The sequence below is a fragment of the Ambystoma mexicanum genome, chromosome 8 (genome assembly GCF_040938575.1).
Source record: "Ambystoma mexicanum isolate Mex_15411 chromosome 8, UKY_AmexF1_1, whole genome shotgun sequence".
Classification (NCBI taxonomy): Eukaryota; Metazoa; Chordata; class Amphibia; order Caudata; family Ambystomatidae; genus Ambystoma; species Ambystoma mexicanum.
This window is the reverse complement of record NC_090929.1, coordinates 1,402,926,962-1,402,948,350: the sequence shown is the minus strand read 5'-3', so window position 1 is coordinate 1,402,948,350 and position 21,389 is coordinate 1,402,926,962. Positions and strand designations below refer to the sequence as shown.

The 21,389-nt window shown below is 46.4% G+C and overlaps 1 protein-coding gene across 1 annotated transcript in view; it reads right to left on the bottom strand.

Annotated features, from left to right (window-relative positions):
• The window catches only part of PYROXD2 (pyridine nucleotide-disulphide oxidoreductase domain 2), a 984,036-nt gene that overhangs the window by 555,301 nt on the left and 407,346 nt on the right, over positions 1 to 21,389 (bottom strand). The window contains exon 8 of the mRNA XM_069611541.1: positions 15,299 to 15,396. Within this exon, the coding sequence (XP_069467642.1) occupies positions 15,299 to 15,396 (98 nt within the window). The remainder of the gene's footprint in view (positions 1 to 15,298; positions 15,397 to 21,389) is intronic.

Below are 21,389 nucleotides of genomic sequence, written 5' to 3'. Positions count from 1 at the left end.
CGTACACAGCTAGTGGCTAATTACTTCACATAGAAATCACACCCCTGTGGAGTGCACACTGCCCTGGCACATTCCATCTGACAATCAATGATGACTCAACCTGACACTGATCCTGAATGTCTGGAGAATCAACCGTGAAAACCATATCAGCCTGAGATCGTTCACCTGGAAGTGTTACAATGTGTGCATCCCTACCCACACAGACACCACCAATGCAGTTTTGTGAAGAAACACATTCAAGCAGCTAAAATGAATACCCACTTGCAAAATGCAACAAGAGGACAGTGCCATGTCAGCCAACCCATCCCCAGCACCGCCACACGACACACCGTGCCATGTCATGCTATTTGCAGGTAAACAAAGTAATCCCCACAACATGACACTAGTGTCACAATGTACAGTGTCCCTAATTGAAACTTGCAACACCTGAAATGCTCACAGTAATGCAGGACCAACAACAAACTTGAGCAGGTACTACCATTAACATGACATCACAAATGTTATGAATTAGTAATCTCACCACCTGGAAATGCCTGCACTCCCACCACTACCAACTGTGCAGTGTTGGCGCCATGTAGAGTTGTAGGTGCACTGCTGCCAACATGGACCCCATCTCCAAACTAGAGGGCCTTGTGTAGACATGAGGAAGGGACCTGCAAATTGGGAGGTAGACACAGATGATGAGTTACACATCAATGCAACATGCAGTGTACAGCACAACAGCAATATGCACTAGGAATGTATACACAGTATCGACTAGACTACCCACACATGTAGTGGGAGTCCAATGTCACCATGTACATCAATGTCACTTGGGCACACCCTTTGCAAGCCCATGGAAACGGGAAGCAGGAGGGGTGTGTGTGACTCAAACCCAAGCATCTGAACCAAATACATGACAAGCCTGCATGTGCCCAGCCACAATGCAGCGTATGACCACAGGAACCACAGAAGGCAACAAATTGTCCCAAAAAAATTGGGAAAAAAATAATTAAAAATAAAAAAAAATAAAAATAAAAATAAAAATAAAAAAAAATCAAAAATGGCCATTGATGGGCCCGGGGGGGTTTGGGAGGCAACCCAGGAGGTCCGAGGACAGGGTGCACACCAAAACCCACCTGTGTGGATCCTGGGAAAAAAACACCTCCATGGGCTCATGGCCCACACGGCTACCCTATTGTGGGAGTATCACTGTTGTCGCTATTATCACCCTGTGCAGCTGCATCCGGAGGTGGTTGCACTATGGGAGGCAGCCCACGCAAGGCCCTAGTCTGCTCCTCCATGGCTGCAAGCATGCGGGTGTGGTAGGTCTGGTTCTGGAGGATGAGTGTGCAGAGGTCCCCATGCAACAACTCACGGGATGCCCGGACCTCCGCCCTCGTTGCCTGCATCTCAGGTGAGAGCGTACGGGTGAGACGCTCCAGCTGCTGTTCTGTCCTTTGGTGTGTTGAAGCCTCAAGCTCAACAAGAGTCGTCCTGAGGTGAAGGAGCTCCTGCCTCAGGGCTTCCCTGTGGCCCTGGGACTCTATGGAGATGGCCTCCTGCAGAGTCACCAGTGCCGCCCGCCTGTCCCTGTTGGACGCCAACATGTCCTCCCTGTGTGACTGGTAGATGGAGTCGGTTGCCTGCTGTAGTCGCTCCATCAGCCTTTCAGGGGGGACAATGGAAGTGGCCACCCTATCCATGGCCTGAGCCATCATCTCGGATGGTGCTGCCTGTTGGGTTGCCATACCGTAAATGGATTGCTCCCATGCGGTATTGCCAGGTGGCATACGGCCACCACGTCGGCGGGCACCACACCTGTCTGGGGCAAGGCGAACTGCGCCTTGCTGTGCCGGCACTGCCTGAGGCTGCAGGACTGCATTCCCCCTCTGATCTGCTGGCCCAGGAACAGGATCAGATGTCGCGGAGTGTGACCCTGCATCCGTAACCACCAAAGGCGTAGCTGCCAACACTGACATCCCCATTGAGGGTTCTGACCCTGGTGCAGGTGGGTGGGACAGAACAGAATCCCTCCCTGGAACACTCACCTGCGACGGCACGTAGGTCTCATCATCCAAATCAACACCTGAGTACAGCTCGGGGGAGGTGCAGCCAGAGACACCCCTTGAGAGCACGACCTGCAGCACTTGTGGGTTCTCACCCACCACCACACCACGTCCCTCACTGGTGGTTGGTCGGCCCTCGGACCCTTCCTGGGTCTGCACCATCTCCACAACCCCAGCAGTATCAGGTGCGTCTTCCCCTGCAAAGACATAAAAACAAAGAAATGGAAACAGGCATTAGCACCATGGCACACAATGAGGGCTGTGAAGCAACAGAACCAGTACTTGATTGACACATGTCCCACATGACTAAAACCCTCCCATGCATGCACCCTCACTGCATATGAAGGGCAGGCAAATGGCACACACTGATGACACCAAGATGGAAGATGAACACATTTTCTGCATGCTGCCTGGCAGTGGCATCACACATTGGCCTGTGATTGCCAGGTGAAACACACATGCCATCACACAGATGGCATGTACCATTGCTATTGAGTGAAGATGGAGAGGAGGGCAGCACCTATTCATTCAGTCCAGTTCCCGCATGTGATAGCTTTTCTAATTCAAACAGGTCAGATTTTTCACCTGGAGCTGCCAGTCCAAAATGGTCCAATTGCACAGGGACATGTGTGAACAAATGATATCCAGGTAACAAAGTCACTCCACTTTACCATAGCCATGTCAGACATGTGACTAGAGGACTGCGAAATGCCTAGTAAAAGTGGTGGAATGCAAACAATCTGACTGAATGAACAGTGAAAAATAAGCAACAATGTTGTGGCAAGGTGACACTTCAAGGGCAACTGGCGTGCAGTTGGGCTAGATGTCTACTGTTGGCAGAAGGGATACTGCTATGGCCAAATGCAGCTGCGCAGGATGTATTGCATGAAGCACATGGCTGACCCATACGACTCAGGCGCACACACTCTCACCTGGCACACAAACAGAAGCCCTCACACACACACCATGCACATGGAGGACACACACATGCATGTGCACTCACCGGACAATGCCTCATAATCAGGCAGATCTCCCACGCCTTGGATCTGTTCCTCCGTGACGTAGGTCCCAGCGACTGACTCATGTGGAGTGAGTTCCATGTCTACTACTGGAGACCCACCTCCAGTCACTAGAGTTGCGGCAATGTCTCTTATATCTTCAGGGATCTCCAGGCCCTTTTGGTCCTCCGGATTGCTTATGCCTCTCTCTTTGTTTAATTCCACTTGCCTCACATCACATCGATTCTTCATCTTCATAGTCCCGGTACCGGCATGAAGAGTGAAACCCTTAACTGGGCAGAAGAGAATAGGGGAGCAGCGATGTCCTTGGCTCCTTCATGTGTTTCATAAAAACTAAACCTGATAAACCTAAGCCCTGGTCCTTCTGAGGGGAGTGGAGTACTGTCAGGGGCCATACTAGTGGGGGATACTTGGGAGCCCCCAATACCCAAACAATATTTGGAGGTGCATGGCTCTTCTGGGGGCAATGGCCTGGACACGGTGTCCTTGAAGTTCTTGAGGCTTTCTAGGAGCTGTATGGGATGTCTACAGTGGTGTGGCAGGAGGAATTGCCTGTTCCTATTACAACTGCAGCATGATGACTAGAGGTCCAGCAGGGTTTGCAGAGTTAACTTGGCAGCTTTCATTTTCAGGCTTATTTCAGGCATTATGCCACTTTTGATGGATTGAGTGGTGCTTTGCATGTATTATTTATTTGAATGGTTTGTGAAGTGCCTCTTATCACATTTGTAGGCAGGCAAGTTGCTAGTCAGCCTTATGTATGGAGTAAAAGATCCAGGCTTCATATTGATTTCATATACACTTATTGGCTCATGGCATTATTGGATCTGGGTAGCCAAACACTGTGTTCTACTGGTGGGGCCATGTCTATTAGCACATAGCCTCTTCTTTTCATTATTGCACCCATACTTTATGCATAGCCCAATTTAAGTGCAGAACTATAGTTACCAGAATGCAAATAAAAAGGAAATCTGAACTGGATAGGATGCTCCTGCATGACATCAGACAACTTGAGCTGTCTGTTGTATTTGCAGGACAAGGTGCAGAGCACAATGAAAATGACGGTGTTAAGCTGGCTAGAAAGGCCCAACTAACCCAGAGGTTCTGGAGTCAGTTAACCTCAGACTCAATATTGGAAGTAGAAGAAGTGCAAGGAAAACCCCAGCTTTATTATCATCAAAAGAAAGCAGGGACAGCATGCAACCCTCAAATTCTTGAAGCTCTTTCTCATTACATAAAAACAATGGTTTATATATTCAACATGTGTGTTCACTGACATAATACTGTAATCTTAGTTACCAAAACCTACGGGGGACGGGGATTTCTTAGTGGTGGTGATTACATATCTTTTCTACAGGTGTTATATTTTGAAATGGGTAATGCTTGTATGATGGCTCCTCCTGAAACCACCTCTAAATTGATAAAGATTAAAAAAAGAATTTCTGCAATATGCAATTGGCTGGCACATTACTTCATGGGCGGTGTAACATTGGGTATTTTCATTGGTTGGCTTCTTAATAACCAACTTTGGACAATTGACAGGTCGTCAAGACATGAGCCACGCAGGAGTAGGGGGACAGAGGTCCACAGACTGATTTCCTTTTAATTAAAAAAGATGCCATACCTCATTTCTAGGCCATGGCCCAGGTTCATCTATTTGTATTTGGCATTGCGTGGCATCTCGTGTCTGGGTGTACGTGTAAGGAGTAAGGCAGGTGCCCTATCTGTTTTCATTGCTAGTGAATCAACAGTGTTCTTCAATTATAGGTCATGTGTGATGGGGCCATGTTTCGAATTATTTCACCCTTCATTTATTGGGAGTTTAGCTAATATTAATGCAAGTGTTATGTTTTCTCTTGCCACTGGGGACACTCTTGAGTTATTCTTCATAGAGCCTTTTGCCTTGCAGTTGCCCTGCACCTGCTTACAAAGGCTGGTTGAACTTCAATTAATCTGGGAGTCTCCTTCTTGCATCCTGGGAATTGGTATCTTGTGCTTTCACTGCAAAGTTCTGACCCTGCCTTAATTTGCAACAACCTTGGCTGTGGTTGCCAGCTCCTGCCTGAGCTCTGCACAGATCTGTATTCCTGTGGTTTGAGAAGTTTGTGTTCTTCCAAAGTCTTGAGGCCTTTGTCTACGTAGAAGCATGCTGCAGCTTTCATTTTGGCTGTCCATTACACTTGCGTTTCTATATTAGTGAGCTATGCACATATGTTGTTCATGCTGCATTCAGCTTATACATTTCTTATGTTGTTATTCCTGATGTCTTATGGATGCTATGTTAATATTATTCATGTATAAATGCATATATTACCTAGTGTGCATGTTCTTCATGTTGAGTGCACATCATCTTCGTGTCTAATGCATGCCCATATATTGCTGCAACATTAGTTATATAACTCTTGCCATCTTTAGCGCAGACTGTGTCCATATCCAGTTGTACCTGCCTGGTTTAAGGGGGTACAGTTGCCTTAGTGAGTAAAATGTCTCACCTGTGCAGCGTTAGACCAGGGTAAGGGTCCCTTACCCAATCTGCCGAGCTCCTGTCTATCTGCACTTGCACTTACACTCTCCGCCGTGGTGGCTCGCACTTACACCCCTTGCAGCTCCAGGCTGTGTAGCACCCAACATTCTTAGCACTTTATCTGTGGTTCATCCATGAGCTCAGATCCCACAGCACTGACCCCAGCCTTCTTCCTTGCTGCACTTGCACGTCTGAATGCTCACAAGGCTTAGAAGGTTAGTCTGTTTTTCCTCTTCCCCTCACTGCTCTTATTTTATTGTGTTTTAATGTATTAATGTATTTCCCTCCCCTGCTCCCTCCCTTACCCTGTGGGCGCTTTGAAACAGTATTTTCTTATTGTATAAGTGCCTAAAAAGTAAACAACAAATTAAATAAATAAATAAATGGATGACGTATTCATCTGCATCCCAACACTGTTGTGTGCAGCAATTTGATAAATCAAACATTTTGACTATGCCCCATACAAGGAGCAAATGACGCACCCTGTACTATTTGTGCCTTTGAAAAGTTGCACTTGCAGTTTTTCTTTTCCCTTATAAATAAAAGGCTGTAAGTGGGAGAATGGAAAGAAGGTGGCAGTAGTGGATGCGATATTCACTAGTAAAACAGGATGACTTGAGATGTCTGTAAGCACTCCTGAGGGTTGTACTCTTAAGGAATAGGCTTCTGCTTTTATCATTGTAAATAAGCATGACACCTGTCATGTATTGCGTAATTAAAATGTGCAGCACCACCAAAAAGTCCCGTTTTCTACTTGTGAATCAAGCAAACAGATGTGCACATTAAGAAAACAGATTTGCACATTCATAAACAAGTATTTAGTTGACCTTTTCTTACAGAGATCCATCAGTCATCTTCGGGCTATGGTGGGGATCTGACTATACAATTCAATCGCCCCTTCACAGTTTTAACAAAACAAAAACAAAAAAGATTTTACAAAGAATTGGAACTTTTCATACATGGGTCACTGAAGATGAGCTTTCCCCAAGACCTCTCTTTCCACTAATTGGTGCCTGGTAGAATCACCTGACTGTCAGAAAATCAGTACATTATTACATCATGGAATAAACCAGTTGGCTCTGTCTGAAAACTGAAAAGAAATCCTGGGACTACCTACAGCCTGTGAAGAAGAAGCAATAATGTCTACAGGAACTGCAATGCGAACCTGACGAAGTCGTATTCCACCAACAATCAGCCATAAGCAGGAACAGACCCAGAGAAATGACCTGTGAGATTGTAAGTGATGGGAAAGTTCTCCGAACCCTGTGAACTTTATAAGGAATCCCACAATGTCAGAACTGTTAATAGGAGGCTATCCTGACACTTTTGTGTTTCGGGTTTGACCCAAGAGGAAGCCTGGGTCTGAGGGGCGGTGGGCTGAGGAGGGAACTGGGGAGGGCAGAGGTATCCCCGCATTAGGGATGGGGACACTAAAAGGGAATGATGATTCCACACATCACCAAAACCAGGCCTGGGGAACCCGGCTTCGGTGAAAACGGCCTGCGGAGCATTATCATGCAAATGTGCTTGTCACTAATTCTGCATGCTCTGGGGCATGTGGGTTCCATGCCACACCTCTCATCACCATCACACACCCTCCACTATTGGGCGCCAAGGTGTTAACAGTTTATATTTGGTGACTTTATTGATGAAATCTAATGGCCACGTTTTGTATCAGAGCTGCTACAGCACCCCTAGCAAGGCAGAGACTGTTTGATATAAAGGACATTTCCATCCAAGGAAGGATCCTTACATGTACGTGATGAGATGCACTTGAATGTACGTGCTATTCACTTTGATCTAACATCTCAGTGAGAAAACACTAGCTTGGCATTCTCTATTTGTTTTTGTCAATAGCTGAAAGTGTGGTCTCCCACAGCAGTGCCTTCCGTCTTGGCTGACCCAAACATGGCAACTCTGTGCTGACACAGTATGTTGGGCTGTTTTCTGAGGATTAATGATCGGCCTAGTGATGTGCAAATCCAACATGTGCAACTTTCTGAAATATCCCAGCGGTTCTCAGCCTATCAGACGCTCAGTTTAGGATTTTAATTTAGGCTTTGATTGACAAAGAATTAAAGATGTCTGTATGCACTTGTTAGGTCCACCCTTTGAAGGAATCTCTCAGGAGCTTCTAAATTGCATTTGACCATTCTAAGAAAACCCAATGATCATGGCACACAGTTAATGCCTGCAAAGATTGCTGAAGTTCAATTCAGCATTATTGTGCAATGCATGAGCACACGTCTCCTCTGGAGATCTAAACAGGAAATACACTTTTTGTCACCCCCTATTACATTTGCCTGCCACACTAATCTTCACCAGACTCTGCACAATGATGTAGAGTGGCACCAACATGTTCACCAATGCTTGTTGGGGATTAGTTAAGAGCTCCACGACTATCCTGATGCTGCAGTTGTGGCTTTAAAACAGTTCTTGCATTGACGTCCCCCTTAGGCAATTAAGGGTGCTGTGTTAGTGGAAATGCATTCTACCTATTCCGACGATATTGGGAATGTGCAACCTGAGGCTTGCCAAATTTTTTAGAGTATGACTCCCATGATCTCTCGCCAGTGGCCATGCTTGCTAGGGCTGAAGACAGTGGTAGTCCAAATCATGTGGAGGCCGCAAACCCAAGAGTATTCCTGAATTGGGTGCCTCATGCAGTGGAGTGTAGATAATTATCGATGTTAATGATATGATATGGCATTTATAAGGCACCTATACACAAGTGTTTCAAGGCGCGAAAAGGCAAGGAAGGCGAAACAGAGGGAAGAAAGAGACAACGGTCTTACTAGGCCAGCTGACAATGAGATTGTGCAAGTTCATGGGGGGCTGGGGGGAGGGGGAAGGGGACAGTGAAGTACATAGGATAAACAGCAAAATTAAAATAATATAAATAAAACAATCAATAAAAAGTGCGGCCAACTGGTAGCAAGTGCAAGGGTAAGTGCAGACATGAGGTGTAAAGTGCTGGGAGGGGCTGTAGGGATACAGAAACAGCCCCAGAGTGCAAGAGTTGCCAGGGGGGCAATGCAGGTGTGCAACTGGTGGGGACCTGGGCCCAAGATCAGAGGGTTGCCAGGTAACCAGTGCAGTTTCAGTTTCAGCCAGGGGATCAACAGGGGATAGGAGGAGAGAAAGCAGAAGCAAAGAGAAAGGTCTTGAGGTGCTTCCGGAACCGGAGATGGTTCTCCTCAAGTTTCAGAGAGGCAAGGAGGCTGTTCCATAAGGAGGCCCCAGCCGAAGAAAGAGATCTACCACCAACTCATTGCTTGGAGAAGCGACTGACCCTGAGGGAGTTGGAGGCGGATGAGTGAGGAGCTCGAGAAGGAGGATATTTAGGAAGAGAGAGTTGAAGTTGACCATGTCAAAGGCAGAAGAGAGGTCAAGTAAGATGAAGACACAGGGGGTGTTGCAATTGAGGTTGGAGAACAGGTCTTATGGGATGTTCAGGAGAGCAGTTTCTGTGCTTCTGGCAGCTCTGAAGCCAGACTGATGGTCATGGACACAACCAACAGATTCAATGTGAAGATTAAGCTGGGAGATGGCCAGCTTTTTCAGGGGTTTGCCCAGGAAAGGAGTCATGGAGATTGGGCGATAGTTGGGCAGGACGAGTCGGTAAAGGGTTTCTTCAGAAGAGGGTGCAAAAGGGAGTGCTTCAGGGGGGGTAGGGGAGACTCCAGTGGAGAAGGAGTGGTTGCAGAAGTCAGCCAGAGCTGGAGCCAGGGTGTCAATGTGGTCCTTGGTTTTGGAGGAACAGGGGTGAACCTGTTTTTGACGAGACTTTCATAGATCAGACTTGTCTAGAAACCTCATCTGGGGAGAACAGGGGAAAGACAGAGAAGGAGGGAGGAGAGGTGGCCAAAGAAGTGTCAGTGGAAGAGCAGGGAGTAGAGGGAGGAGGGGGAGAGGAAGAGAGAGAGGACAGGATGTCCTGAGTTTTACAGATGAAATGAGAAGCCAGTACCATGTAGAGGGCCTGGGAGGGGACAGAAGAGGTAGACACTGCAGCAAGATTGGCCAGCTCCTTGCAGATTTTAAAGAGTTCGGCCGAGTTGTTATATCCCGCACAGACGCAGGTTTGGATGTGGGCTCTCTTCCTGGTGCATACAGAGAGCCAGTATTGCCTTTGGAGCAGGCGGCAGGAAAGTTTGTCAGAGGATGTAACGGAAGCACGCCATTTCCTCTCAGCCACCCTGCACTTGCGTTTAAGAGTGACAAGGTCTGAGTCATACCAGGAGTTGCACTTGGCTTTGGGCTTCAAGCGGATCCTCATGACAGGGGCAAGAACATCGAGAGTATCAGATATAGCAGAGTGGAGCATGGAAAGGGCTGTGTCAGGGTGTGAGTCAGCCAAAGAGGAATTGTGGGGGAAGTGGCAGTGAAAGCCTCAACTGACACACGCTTCATGGGTCGGATAACCGAGAAGGTAGGTGGAAGTGCTGGAGTTGGCTTGGCCTGAGGGGTAGAGAGGGTGAGCTGGGAGGAAAGGAGAAAGTGATCACTCCAGGAGAGAGGAGTGGTGAGAGGGATAGAAAGGGGAAGTTCGGAAGGGATCAGAACATCCAGAGTGTGCCCTGCAGAGGGGAGAATAGAGAGTGAGAGACAGTTTCAGAGGTCACAAAAGAGTGCAGAGGAAGGACAAGAAGCATCCAGGTGGATGTTAAAGTCTCCACGAAGGAGGAGTTGAGTGGTTGAGGCCAGGAGGGAAGAGGTCCACCCACTCAGAGAGGAAGGAGGAGACCTGACTAGGGGGCCGATAGATGGTAGCCACAGTAAGGGAATGGCCAGGAGAGAGAGAGAACCTGTGGACGAGGCATTCGAAAGAGGAGTAGGCCTGCGTAGGAATGACACCCTCAAAAACGGTTGAATCTGGGCACGGAGAGGATCTTGTAGCCATCAGGGAGGAGAGTGTCAAAGCTTGTGACAGAGCTGGCCGTGAACCATGTCTCGGTGAGACCGAAGACATTGAAGTCAAGTTCCTCCAGGAGGCAGGAAATGTCAGAGCAGTGTTTGACATCTGAGCGAGATTTGAGTGTGGCAATATGGAGAAGGTTGTCGTCCTTGAAAGACCTCCGGGGAGGGGTACAAATCAGAGGTACGCCCTGCAGAGGTGTAGAAGAAGCCCGAGGGAGGGCAGAAGAGGAAGGAAGAGAGGGCAACGTAGCCAAAAAGGGGTCAACAGGCGGAGGCAAGGAAGCCGTGGGGGGAAGAGAGGGGTCAACGGGAGAGGAAAGAAAATTGATGAGGAGCAGGAAGCGTCTATCATAGAGGAGAAGGTTGGCCTGAGGGCCTTCGACCAAGACGGTACCATTCAGGTAAACATTAATGATGACCTTAGAGAAGTGGAAGGGGGCCAGGAGAGCCTCCCACCGGGCGCCACCATTAATGGCAGAAGAGAAAGGGGAAAGCACAGAGACCATATGAAGAGTCCATATGTCTGGCAAGGGAACGAAAAAAAGGATGTCGGTGAGGGTTTGCCTGGAGTAGGCACTGGCATGGGTGTCAGCGATAGGGAGGCCTGGGTTGGAGACCAGGATGTCCTTTTTAAACTTCTTCCTACCAGATTTAGTGAGGAGAGCAGGATAGTCAATAGAGAAGCAGTTAGAAAAGATAGGAGAAACAGAGAGCACCATAGAGTAGGTAGGGGGAGGAGAGAATAAGAAGAAAAGGGTTGAGGAGGGGGAAGCGGAGAGACACTAGGGGAATGACACAGGGAGGGATGCAAGCAGATGAAGCAATGAGGGACGAGACAATAGTCAAAAATTGAACAATATGACAAGAGCTAAGACAATAATGGAGCAGTTTGCTAAGTGAACAATTTGCTAAGAAGACTAAAACCAAAAACAACAAGGACAAAGCAATTGGCGAATGGCAACCTAGAGGAAGAAAGAGTGCAACGGAACAGACACCAGTACAGAATAGTACAGGGCAGTCAGTGAGGCGAATACAAAAACAACAGAAAAACCAACACAGGAGAAATTGGCGAAGGTGGACCTGGATGAGGGAGGAATAGGAGAAATACAGGCAGTGAAATGAAAAACAGCAAAAGAAGACCTAGATGAGGGAAGAATAAAGGAGAAATAGAGGCAATGTAAGCAAAAGTAGGGCTGTCAGTGAGGAAAACAACAGCAATGAAGAGAGATGACCTAGGCAAGTAGGCAAGGAAACGGCAGAAACAGGACAGTAGGAAAAGCAGTCATCAGGGCAGTCCAGGCAGAGCAGAGGGCACGTGGGAACAGGGAGGTTGAGGGGGGGTGCAAGGAGGTGCGTGGAACACCTGGTCGGGAAATGCAAGGAAGTTGCAAGACACGCGGTAAGGGCGTTGCGAGGAACCACGCAGTCAGGATTGTGAGGGATCAGACAGGCAGCACAAGGCAATGCGTGGGGCACACGGTCAGGGAACGCAAGGAAGTTGAGAGGAGATGCGATAAGGGGTGTTTGTGAGGAAATGCACAGTCAAGGATTGTGAGGGACCAAGTGGGCATCGCAATGCAATGCACCTGGCACGCGGTCAGGGAACGCGAGGAAGTTGCGAGGGCATACAATAGGGGAGTTTGCGAGGAAACCACGCAGGCAGCCGCGAGGCAGGGTATCGCGAGGAAGTGACAAAGCCACCCAATCGGGGGAGTTCTGAGGAAACCACGCAGTCAAGGATTGCGGTCTATGCCGCAGACCACTTTGTCGTCAAACACCTGTGTCGCTCAACACCGTGGCCTTGTCCTGCGAGGGCTTTGCTGCAGAGGGTCCCATACCACGGATTATATAGGCTCGGTAGCGTGGACATAACAAACCTGTTACGTGGAAACTCAGGCAGCGTCTCATGCGAACCTGCATTGCTCAACAGCGCAGCCTTGTCCTGTGAGGGCTTTGCTGCAGAGGGTCTCGAACCTCGGATTATATAGGCTTGGTAGTATGGACGTTACAATCGTGTTATGTGGAAAGTTCGGCAGTGTATCCTGCGAACCTGCGTCGCTCAACACCACGGCCTAGTCCTGTGAGGGCTTTGCCGCAGAGGGTCCCGAACCTCGGATTCTATAGGCTCGGTAGCGTGGATGTAACAAACGTGTTACGTGGAAAGTCAGGCAAATATGGGAGGCAAATGCGACTCCCACATTTGTATGTGGTGTGCTTTGACTGAATATCCATGCCAATGGCAACTGACAGACTAAGCGCAGGGATCCACTTCTTGCGCCACTTGCCCCACACACTCTGACGTGTACAGTTCTCTTTTTTGTTATCCTTATATACATACCATTTATGTGCACACAAGGAGTCCTACTGCATAGTACACAATTAAAATCCTAGGACAACTTTGTGGCATTGCCCTCTGCACCATCACTGTAATAAGTCTATTAGCATATTATTAGCAAACCATTGTGTTCTCCATTCCTGACTTGATTGGTACACCCCCTATAAGTGAATTATGTAGATGAATCAGTATCTTGCGAACGTGCAGTAAGAGAAACCAAAATGTATAATAATTGTATTGCAAAGGTGACATGAAGAAAGGGAAACAGCCCCAAGTCAAGATCTTCGCGTCATCTATTAAACCGAAATGTTATGCTCTCACTGATCATTTTAAGCATCTGCATTGTTTCGAAAAGATTCAACTCTCAAATGACTTATGTTCATAACCTCAAATTTGAGTAGAACATTCTCAAAAGTGGCAATTCAAGGGGTATGGTGCAAAAGGCATGGCTTTATGCTGATGACCTCTTGTTGGTGTTGCAGAGTTTGGACACATCCCTGCCATGTCTGATGAGGATTTTGTCGAATTTTCATGATTGTTCGGGATACAAGGTTAACCGCCAGAAGTCAGAAGTGTTGCCTCTGTCCAGTAGATGTGATAAATCCCTGGTTGAGGGTCTGGGGTTTACTTGGTGTGATAGGCGCTTACGCTACCTAGGGGTATGGTTGACAGCTCCAGTCTCCCGTATGGTTGATGAAAACATGAGTGTGGTAGTACGAGATTGCAAATTGATTTTGGAAAGGTGGTCTTTACTTAAACTTTCACTATGGGGTAAAGTCAATGCCTTGAAAATGAATTTGGCTCCCAAGTTTAACTTTATTACCAGCATGCTTCCACTGAGAATAAAGGGTAGTTATTGGAAAGATCTAGACCGCCTTATGCAAGAATTTTTATGGGACAGGAAGCCGCCCAGACTTAGTCTATGGAAATTGCAGCGTCCAATTTATTTGGGTGGTCTAGGAGTTCCGAACTTTAAGGCCTACCACTTAGCATTTTCTGCTCATTCTTTTGTTCCCTTTTTGGATGGTAAACTGGACGGATGGGCGGTGGCGGAGTCGAATGCATATGGGCCATTGGGCCCGGAAGCACTGTTGACCACTAACTCAAAGATCACGGGGGGAAGTCTGTTAACCACGTCCTTTTTACGCAACTCTTGGATTGAGGTCTTGACTTTGATAGGGAGGGACGCTTTTAAGTGTAAGAATGCTTCTATATGGCTGAATCCTAGGATTAGAGATAACTCCAGGACAATTTTTTGGCCCGATTGGTTCCTAATGAATGTTAAAAAGGTCTCCGACTTGGGGAACGATGATCGGTGGCTGACTGCAGCTGAGCTGAGAGAGAGATGGAGTTTTGAGGACTTGTCGGACTCGGCTTATAGACGACTCAAGAGGTCTATCGGTGAGGTGGACTGGTCTGACTCCTTTGACTTGACTATTTTTCTGACGGATTCTAATGGACAGGGAGGTGGTTTAGCCAGTAGGTTATACAAACTTTTCATGTCGTATTTTCGGAACAATGACAATTTACGGGAGATCTGGAGTGAGAGGATTGGGTCTGATATTGATCTTGAGGCCTGGCAGAATATATGCGGAAATGTCTCATTATGTTCACTGAATCTGGGCGAAAGGTCTAGACAAATTAAGATCCTGAACCGTGTGTATTGGTGTCCGGAAACGTTACATAAAAGGAGCATGACTGACAATGCTGACTGTTGGGGTTGTGCTCAGGAAGTGGGAACATTGGAACACATGCTGTGGGCCTGCGAGAGGGTCAGGGCGTTCTGGATAGACATTTGTGATGTGTGTGTCAGAATTTTGGGTGAAGAGTGTGTCCTGGACTTTAAGACAATGATCCTAGGGGAGGATTCCGAGCTGGCTGAAGTCAACTCTTCCCTTAAGAAATGGCTTTTCAGAGCAACCATTATTGCTAAAAGGTTGATCCTTCGAGGATGGAAAGGTCAGGTCCGTCCGACATTTGAGGAGTGGGTTCAAGAAATGCATAGCCTGTCTCGTACAGAAAAAATGATCTACAGATTGAAATGTAAGTTGTCCACATATGAAAAGATTTGGAACATGTTCAATGATTTTATTTGATCCGTTTTTTTTTTATATTCCTTGTTGTTCCTCTGTACTTTAGTATTATTTTTGTATATACTTGTAAATAAATAAATATTAAAAAAAAGTGGCAATTCATGTCTAAAAGACGTTCTCGCTTTTGGGATCTAGACTCTAGCGATGTAATGAACCGATATGTTCAGCCTTACTGGCAAGGAAGTAAGCAAATGTCCAATCCAATTTCACATATGGAGAACAAACTGCAAAACATTTACCACTGATAGAACTTCTCACTTCAGTTTTAAATATAAACTGAAGTCTAGGCAGAGACGTTAGAAGAGTTAGTGTCCTGCAAATCCACTGTGGAAAGTAGCAATACAATACTTGTCACCTACCCGCTTCCTGGTGTATTGGGACCTGCCATTGCACCAATCACCGCGTCAGTAGCCAACGTGGCCTTCAGTGGCTCAGACTCAAACCAGTGATTTAAAATCTGAAAGAAATAACATGCGTGAGGTGCACTTCATTAGAGATCATATACAAAACGTCTGAAGCAAGACAAAAAACGTCCAAACTTTCCCTTTACAAATTCCTCCACATCAAATAAAGAGCGACTGCACGCCCACAGATCAGCCTCAAAGAGGAAAAGGGGGAAACATGTTGCATTATTTAAAAGCGGCAAAAGAAAGGAAAGTTAATTCATTTTACATTTCTGAACAGAAAAAGAGATTTCAGGTTGACAAATCTATTCCACATTCCCCTTCGTATAAATGTAAGGTAATCTAATTACGACACGTTTATATGAGGAATTGTACAAATAATTGAAGCAAAGATACTGAAATCAAATTTGTATGTTTGTAATTCTGTCCATATCATGCTTAGCTTACAAAACCCTTCTGTTACTCGTGTTCTTTAAATGCTGCCAGTCTTCATTTAAATTGGTAGTGAGTGTTTCTGTTCTTTGCGCAGTCCTACTTTTCAAGTGCTTCATATCAAGCATATTAATTCATTCCCATCGCTCCAAATTAAAGAGAAAGTATGTGTGCGAGTCTAAAAAGGATTAAATGAATTATAAAACTGAATACAAATGTGCTTTAAAAACACGGCATGGCATTGTCCATGCCGTGCGAGTACCCTGTTCAGAGGGCACCATGTCATAAGATATTCCATTCCCTGTGCAGAGTACCCACAAACCATGCCCTACAGGTACTGTTGGCAGGGGTTGTTGTGCTTATATTCTTCTCTTAGGAATTGCAGTGCCTTGTGTCTGCACTTGGGGGGTGGATGCCCTGCCGTCACGCCCTCAGTATGGCCCTACAGCGCACAGTTGAAAGCTATGCCACTTTGGGCACATTCTAATGTATGTACAGAATGGATCCATGCATGCTACCCACAGGCCATGCACTGCATACAGTGCCTAGAGAGCATGACCACAGGCCAGATTCTGTGGGCAATGTGAAGAGGTGTACTACAATGGGGGAACCACAGGCCATATACTGTGGGCAATGTGAAGAGGTGTACCACAATGGGGGAACCACAGGCCATATACTGTGGGCAATGTGAAGAGGTGTACCACAATGGGGGAACCACAGGCCATAAACTGTGGGCAATGTGAAGAGGTGTACCACAATGGGGGAACCACAGGCCAGATACTGTGGCCAATGTGAAGAGGTGTACCACAATAGGGGAACCAAATGCCAGATAATGTGGGCAATGTGAAGAGGTGTACCACAATGGGGGAATGCTCACTGACTAGGCATTGTGTGTACAGTGAGACGTGTACAATTTGCCATACCACATGGGTATACTGAGTGGAGCAATCATCTCAGGGCATTGCCCTCAGAAATATCATATGAACATTACCTCTAGGATGTGCGCCAGGTATATTACAGCTTAGAACTGTGACTTGGATGTGCTGCAAAGTAATGGCAAGTTTGAAGTGACTGCAAAGCAAGGCTTAGGTCATACCTTGTGTTTATTGTGGACAGGGGTACTAACCGCAGGGCATGACTACAGATACACAGAGCACAACCCATAGCATTTCTAAACCGAATATGTTCACTAAAAGAACTTTGTTCAGTAGTTGATAGGGTTGTCAATGCATTATCGATCATCAGGTGGGATCACATGGGGTTGAGGGTTCAAGAATCCCTCCTGTATCCTTTGAGTCTGCTGTTCTCAATTCGCGGGACAGTCTACAATCTAGGCCCTCCGTCCCTTCTCCTCACTTACATATTCCTTCTCTTGGGATGTGAGTAAATTGGCAAAGCACAACACAACTTCCTGCAACCGTCGGTAGGGGCAGGACCTTTCAAAGCAGTGGAAGGTGCAGGGGTCTGCAGTTCGAGGGACAGCTCTCTAGAGCTGGTGAATGGGGGAGGCCACAGAGGCTATAACCAATGGTTTCATCCTTCTCACTGGCAAACTAGAGAAGAAAGAGCAGTCCCTTGAGCGGCCAGCTGGGCAGAACATGTCTACACCCACCGCCTCTGCCAACACCACAGAGGACTCAATATGATATGATAGGTTATTTAAACCAGAGGTTTCTAAGCGCGAACCCCAGGATCAAACCTGTGTTGCTCTGTGTCGTCTTGCTTCCAAGGTGAGCACATTGCAACTGAGCTATCCTCCCGAGTGGGTCATCACCATCCCACACTGGAGGTGCTCATGTGCTGTGGCAAGCAAACCACAACTCTACCTGACTGTGGGAAAAGGGGATGGAGTGGTAAATTGGTGAAGAATGAGGTTTTGCTGGAATTGAGGCAGGGAGGTGTGTAGTTGGAATTGGGCAGGGGAGGGGTGTGTGGGATTTAACATATGCAATGGGAGTCCTAGCCGCACACAACATCCACATCCACCACTACGCCGACGACACACAGCTATACCTCAAGATCAACTCCATCAAGGACATCCATAGGTTCAAAACCTGCATCTTGCTGATCCAGTCTTGGATGTCCAGTACATACCTGAAGCTCAAACCCATCAAGACCGAGTTCCTATTCCTCACCAGCAACACTGAAAATCACAAGTCCTGAGATGTTCAAAGAGGACGGACAGGGCATATCGTCGAAGTGACAGTCGAGTGATTTGTATTGTGAGGTGCTGGAAGGGATACATTATAGTTCAAAACGAGGGTGGGGCCCTTGGAGCTGGATAGGAGAGAGGGGAGTGACTGAAATGTGTGTGTGAAGGTTAGAGTGCCCCAGAACCTCCTTTGTGTCCGTCTTAAGGCTTGCCACGTGCAAAGTATGAGTGATAAACTAGTTGTATGGTAGGAGTATAATTAATTTGTTTTCTGATCTTCAATATGACAAGAAGATGAGCCCCGCAGCACCCACGTGATGGAAGGCGGACGGACTGGGCTGGGACCAATGGACTGGCATCCCTTATGGGTAAAGGTGAAACATGTACAGGGTTCATCCAATCAGCCGCACAGGTTTTTAATATGTTGTTGCATCATTATGACGCTGTGTACCTTTAAAGGTTTCTGCTTGTACCTCTTTTTGGCAGAACGTTCTTAACAGCAGAGTTCTCTGCTGTTGCTCTCATCTGCGAGTGAGATTAAAATGAGTTATCCTTACAAGATTGACTTGGGCCTTTCTTCCCTACCGGTTGTATTCTCTCTGGTGTGAACGTTCAGGGACTTGCCTTCAGGCTTCACACCTGAGCTCAACCCCTGCGCCAAGTCCCTCGAGTTCCACATCAACAAACACCTCTCCTTCAAGGCACATATAGCTAAGAAAACTCACACAGCTTGGTATCATCTCTCCATCCTGTGGAAAGTCAAGCCCTTCCTCCCTCCGGACAGCTTTAGATCCACCGTTCAAGCACTGGTCCAATCCCACCTGGATGGGGGCAATGCACTCCTCGAAGGCCGCCCGTCGTCTTTGCTTGTGCTCTTGAGAAGTGTCCTACACACGGTTGCATGCCTCATCAAGGGTCTACGCAGATACGACTGCATCACCCAAGCCCCCATCAACATTCTCTGCCTACGAATGCATGCACAAATCACCTTCAAGTCCTGCTGCATAATCTATAAGGCAGTCACCTTCAAGTCACCCAGCTACCTTGCAGAGAAACTCAGCATCTCCGGTGGACAACACATGTCCAGAAACCTGGACATGTGCAGACTTGAAATCAGCTGCCGCCAATAGGAAAAGGACCAGAAAACAAGACTTCTCTGCCTAGGCCCAAGACTATGGAAGCTCCTCCCCGTCAGCATCAAAATTGCCCCTACACTCCTATGGTTCAGAAAAGAACTCAAGACCCACCTCTTCAAGGAATCTCTCCACCTCAACACCTAGGCCATCACATCGCCCTTTGTGCCACCTGACTTGCTAGACTACGTCCGCCCCTCTCCTCCCTGCAACCTGGTACAGCTGTACGCCTTCACTGTGCCCATCTGTATCCCACCCCCAGCTGTAAATCTGTTCTGCTGTTACCTTTGAAAAGCGCTCCGTTATGTATCTGTATTGTTATATCCCTTTGTAAAGTGCTCCATTGCTTCTTGAAGCTACGTCCGTGCTCAATAATTACAATAATAATAATAATAATAATAATAATAATAATAATAATAATAATAATAATAATAATAATAATAATAATAATAATAATACTGCAACAATTGTATTTCTATCTATTTGAAGAACAGGGATGTCATATTTGTTAATAACTAACTTACAATAATACATTTAGAAATTGCAGAGGCATTCCCTGAAGGATGCCTGTACAATAGCATTACAATGAGAACAAGTGGCAGCCTAGTTTATGAAGGTTTGAACAAGGTGGGACATAGACTGGGCATCAAACAAAAACAACAGGTGACTTACAAACTGTGGCTTTACATCTCCTGTCTCTTTCTACATTCCCTCTCGTGTTCTTCGCTCCCAGTCTAATTTCCTTCTAACTGTATCTCACACTCCATATACATCCTCGCAGTTCTATTATTTTTCTTTACTTGCTCCTTTATACTGGAATGGTCTCCCTCTTTTTCTACAGTCTATTCACTCTTATTCTACTTTTCGTCTCGCTCTCAACACTTTTTCACTTCAATCTTAACTGTATTTTAAGGATCTCACTGTAGTTCCCAACTGTTGTCTATTGAATCATTCTTTTCTCTTTTTGTACTGTAAATTGGTTCTTGTACAGCACCTTGGCGTGGGCTCTATAAAAATGACAAATAAATACAAATACAAAGGTAACATGAACCTCAGGGAGCAAGTGCTGCAAAAGAATTAGGCGTCCAGTGCAAATATGCACATTTATACTATTACGCAGCACTTGAGAGAGTTGTGGAGGGAGGATGGGGAAGGGGTAGCAGGAGCTCCTTCTTTGGCCAAGAGGTGTAGTTTAAGTCATTCTTTAAAGAGATCAACAGTCGGGCTGGCTTTGAATGTTTCGGGCAGCGAGTTCCAAAGGAGTGGGTGAGTAGGGAGAAGGAACAGAAGAAAGAGCAGGTGCCAGGGGGTCATGGGACAGTGAGGTTGAGTGCAGAGGATGTACACAGATTCATATTTACATTTTGAGATATAACCAAAGATTCTGTCTTGCCACCACTACAGGCCCTGAAATGTACACAGCTCGGTTTGGATAGTTTTACTATTGCTGCTCAGCACCTTGCCCCAAGCATAGCCAGTTCTGTGACTCAATGAGCTAACTTTTCTTTTTGACAAGGGATTACCTAAATCTGTTGTCATTTCTCCACTGTTAGAAAAAAAGCTAATTTCGACCTTACCCAAATAAACAATGTTCATCTCATTGGCCATGTGCCTTGGCTGGCTAAAGTCTTGAAAAAATGGCCAGAATTCAAATTAAATTATTTATCGAGCAAAATGATATTTTGTATGTATGGCAATTGGGTTTTCGCCCTAAAAAGGCCTTGAAACAGTGCTAGTTACAGTGTGGGATGATATTCTTGCTGCTGCTGATGGACAACTATCTTTACTGGTCAGCATTTGATACTGTGGATCATGCTCTCCTCCTTTCCCACCTAAAGAGATGTGGATTACAGATTCTACCATTGCTTGGTTAGTTTTGTCACAGATACACAATAGTTAAGATTGGCCTCTATGTATATAACCCTAGCCTGGTTAGTTGTTCAATATTTATCTTCAACCTCTTCGATAATTTCAGTTAAACTTCCACTCCTCAGCAGATGACACCCAGATATGTAAAGCAGCATGTTCTCTCGAAACCTTTTCATTGCTGAGTGAATTTCTTCAGGATGTTCAATAGATCACTCTAAAATGACGTTCAGTTGTATCCCTCAAAAAGAGCAGTCATGATCCTGGGGCCTACATATTTTTTAAAAGATCCAGCGTGCGCTTAACCTTTTTACCTTACCCATATGCTTTGCTAGCATGGTACATGATCTGGGATTTATCTGGATGCAGACCTTTCACTTACATCACAAATCAAAGTTATTAGAGCCTCCTGGGATGAATTCTATGAAGTTATCAATGATTAACCAGTGGTGGTCTCCCCCAC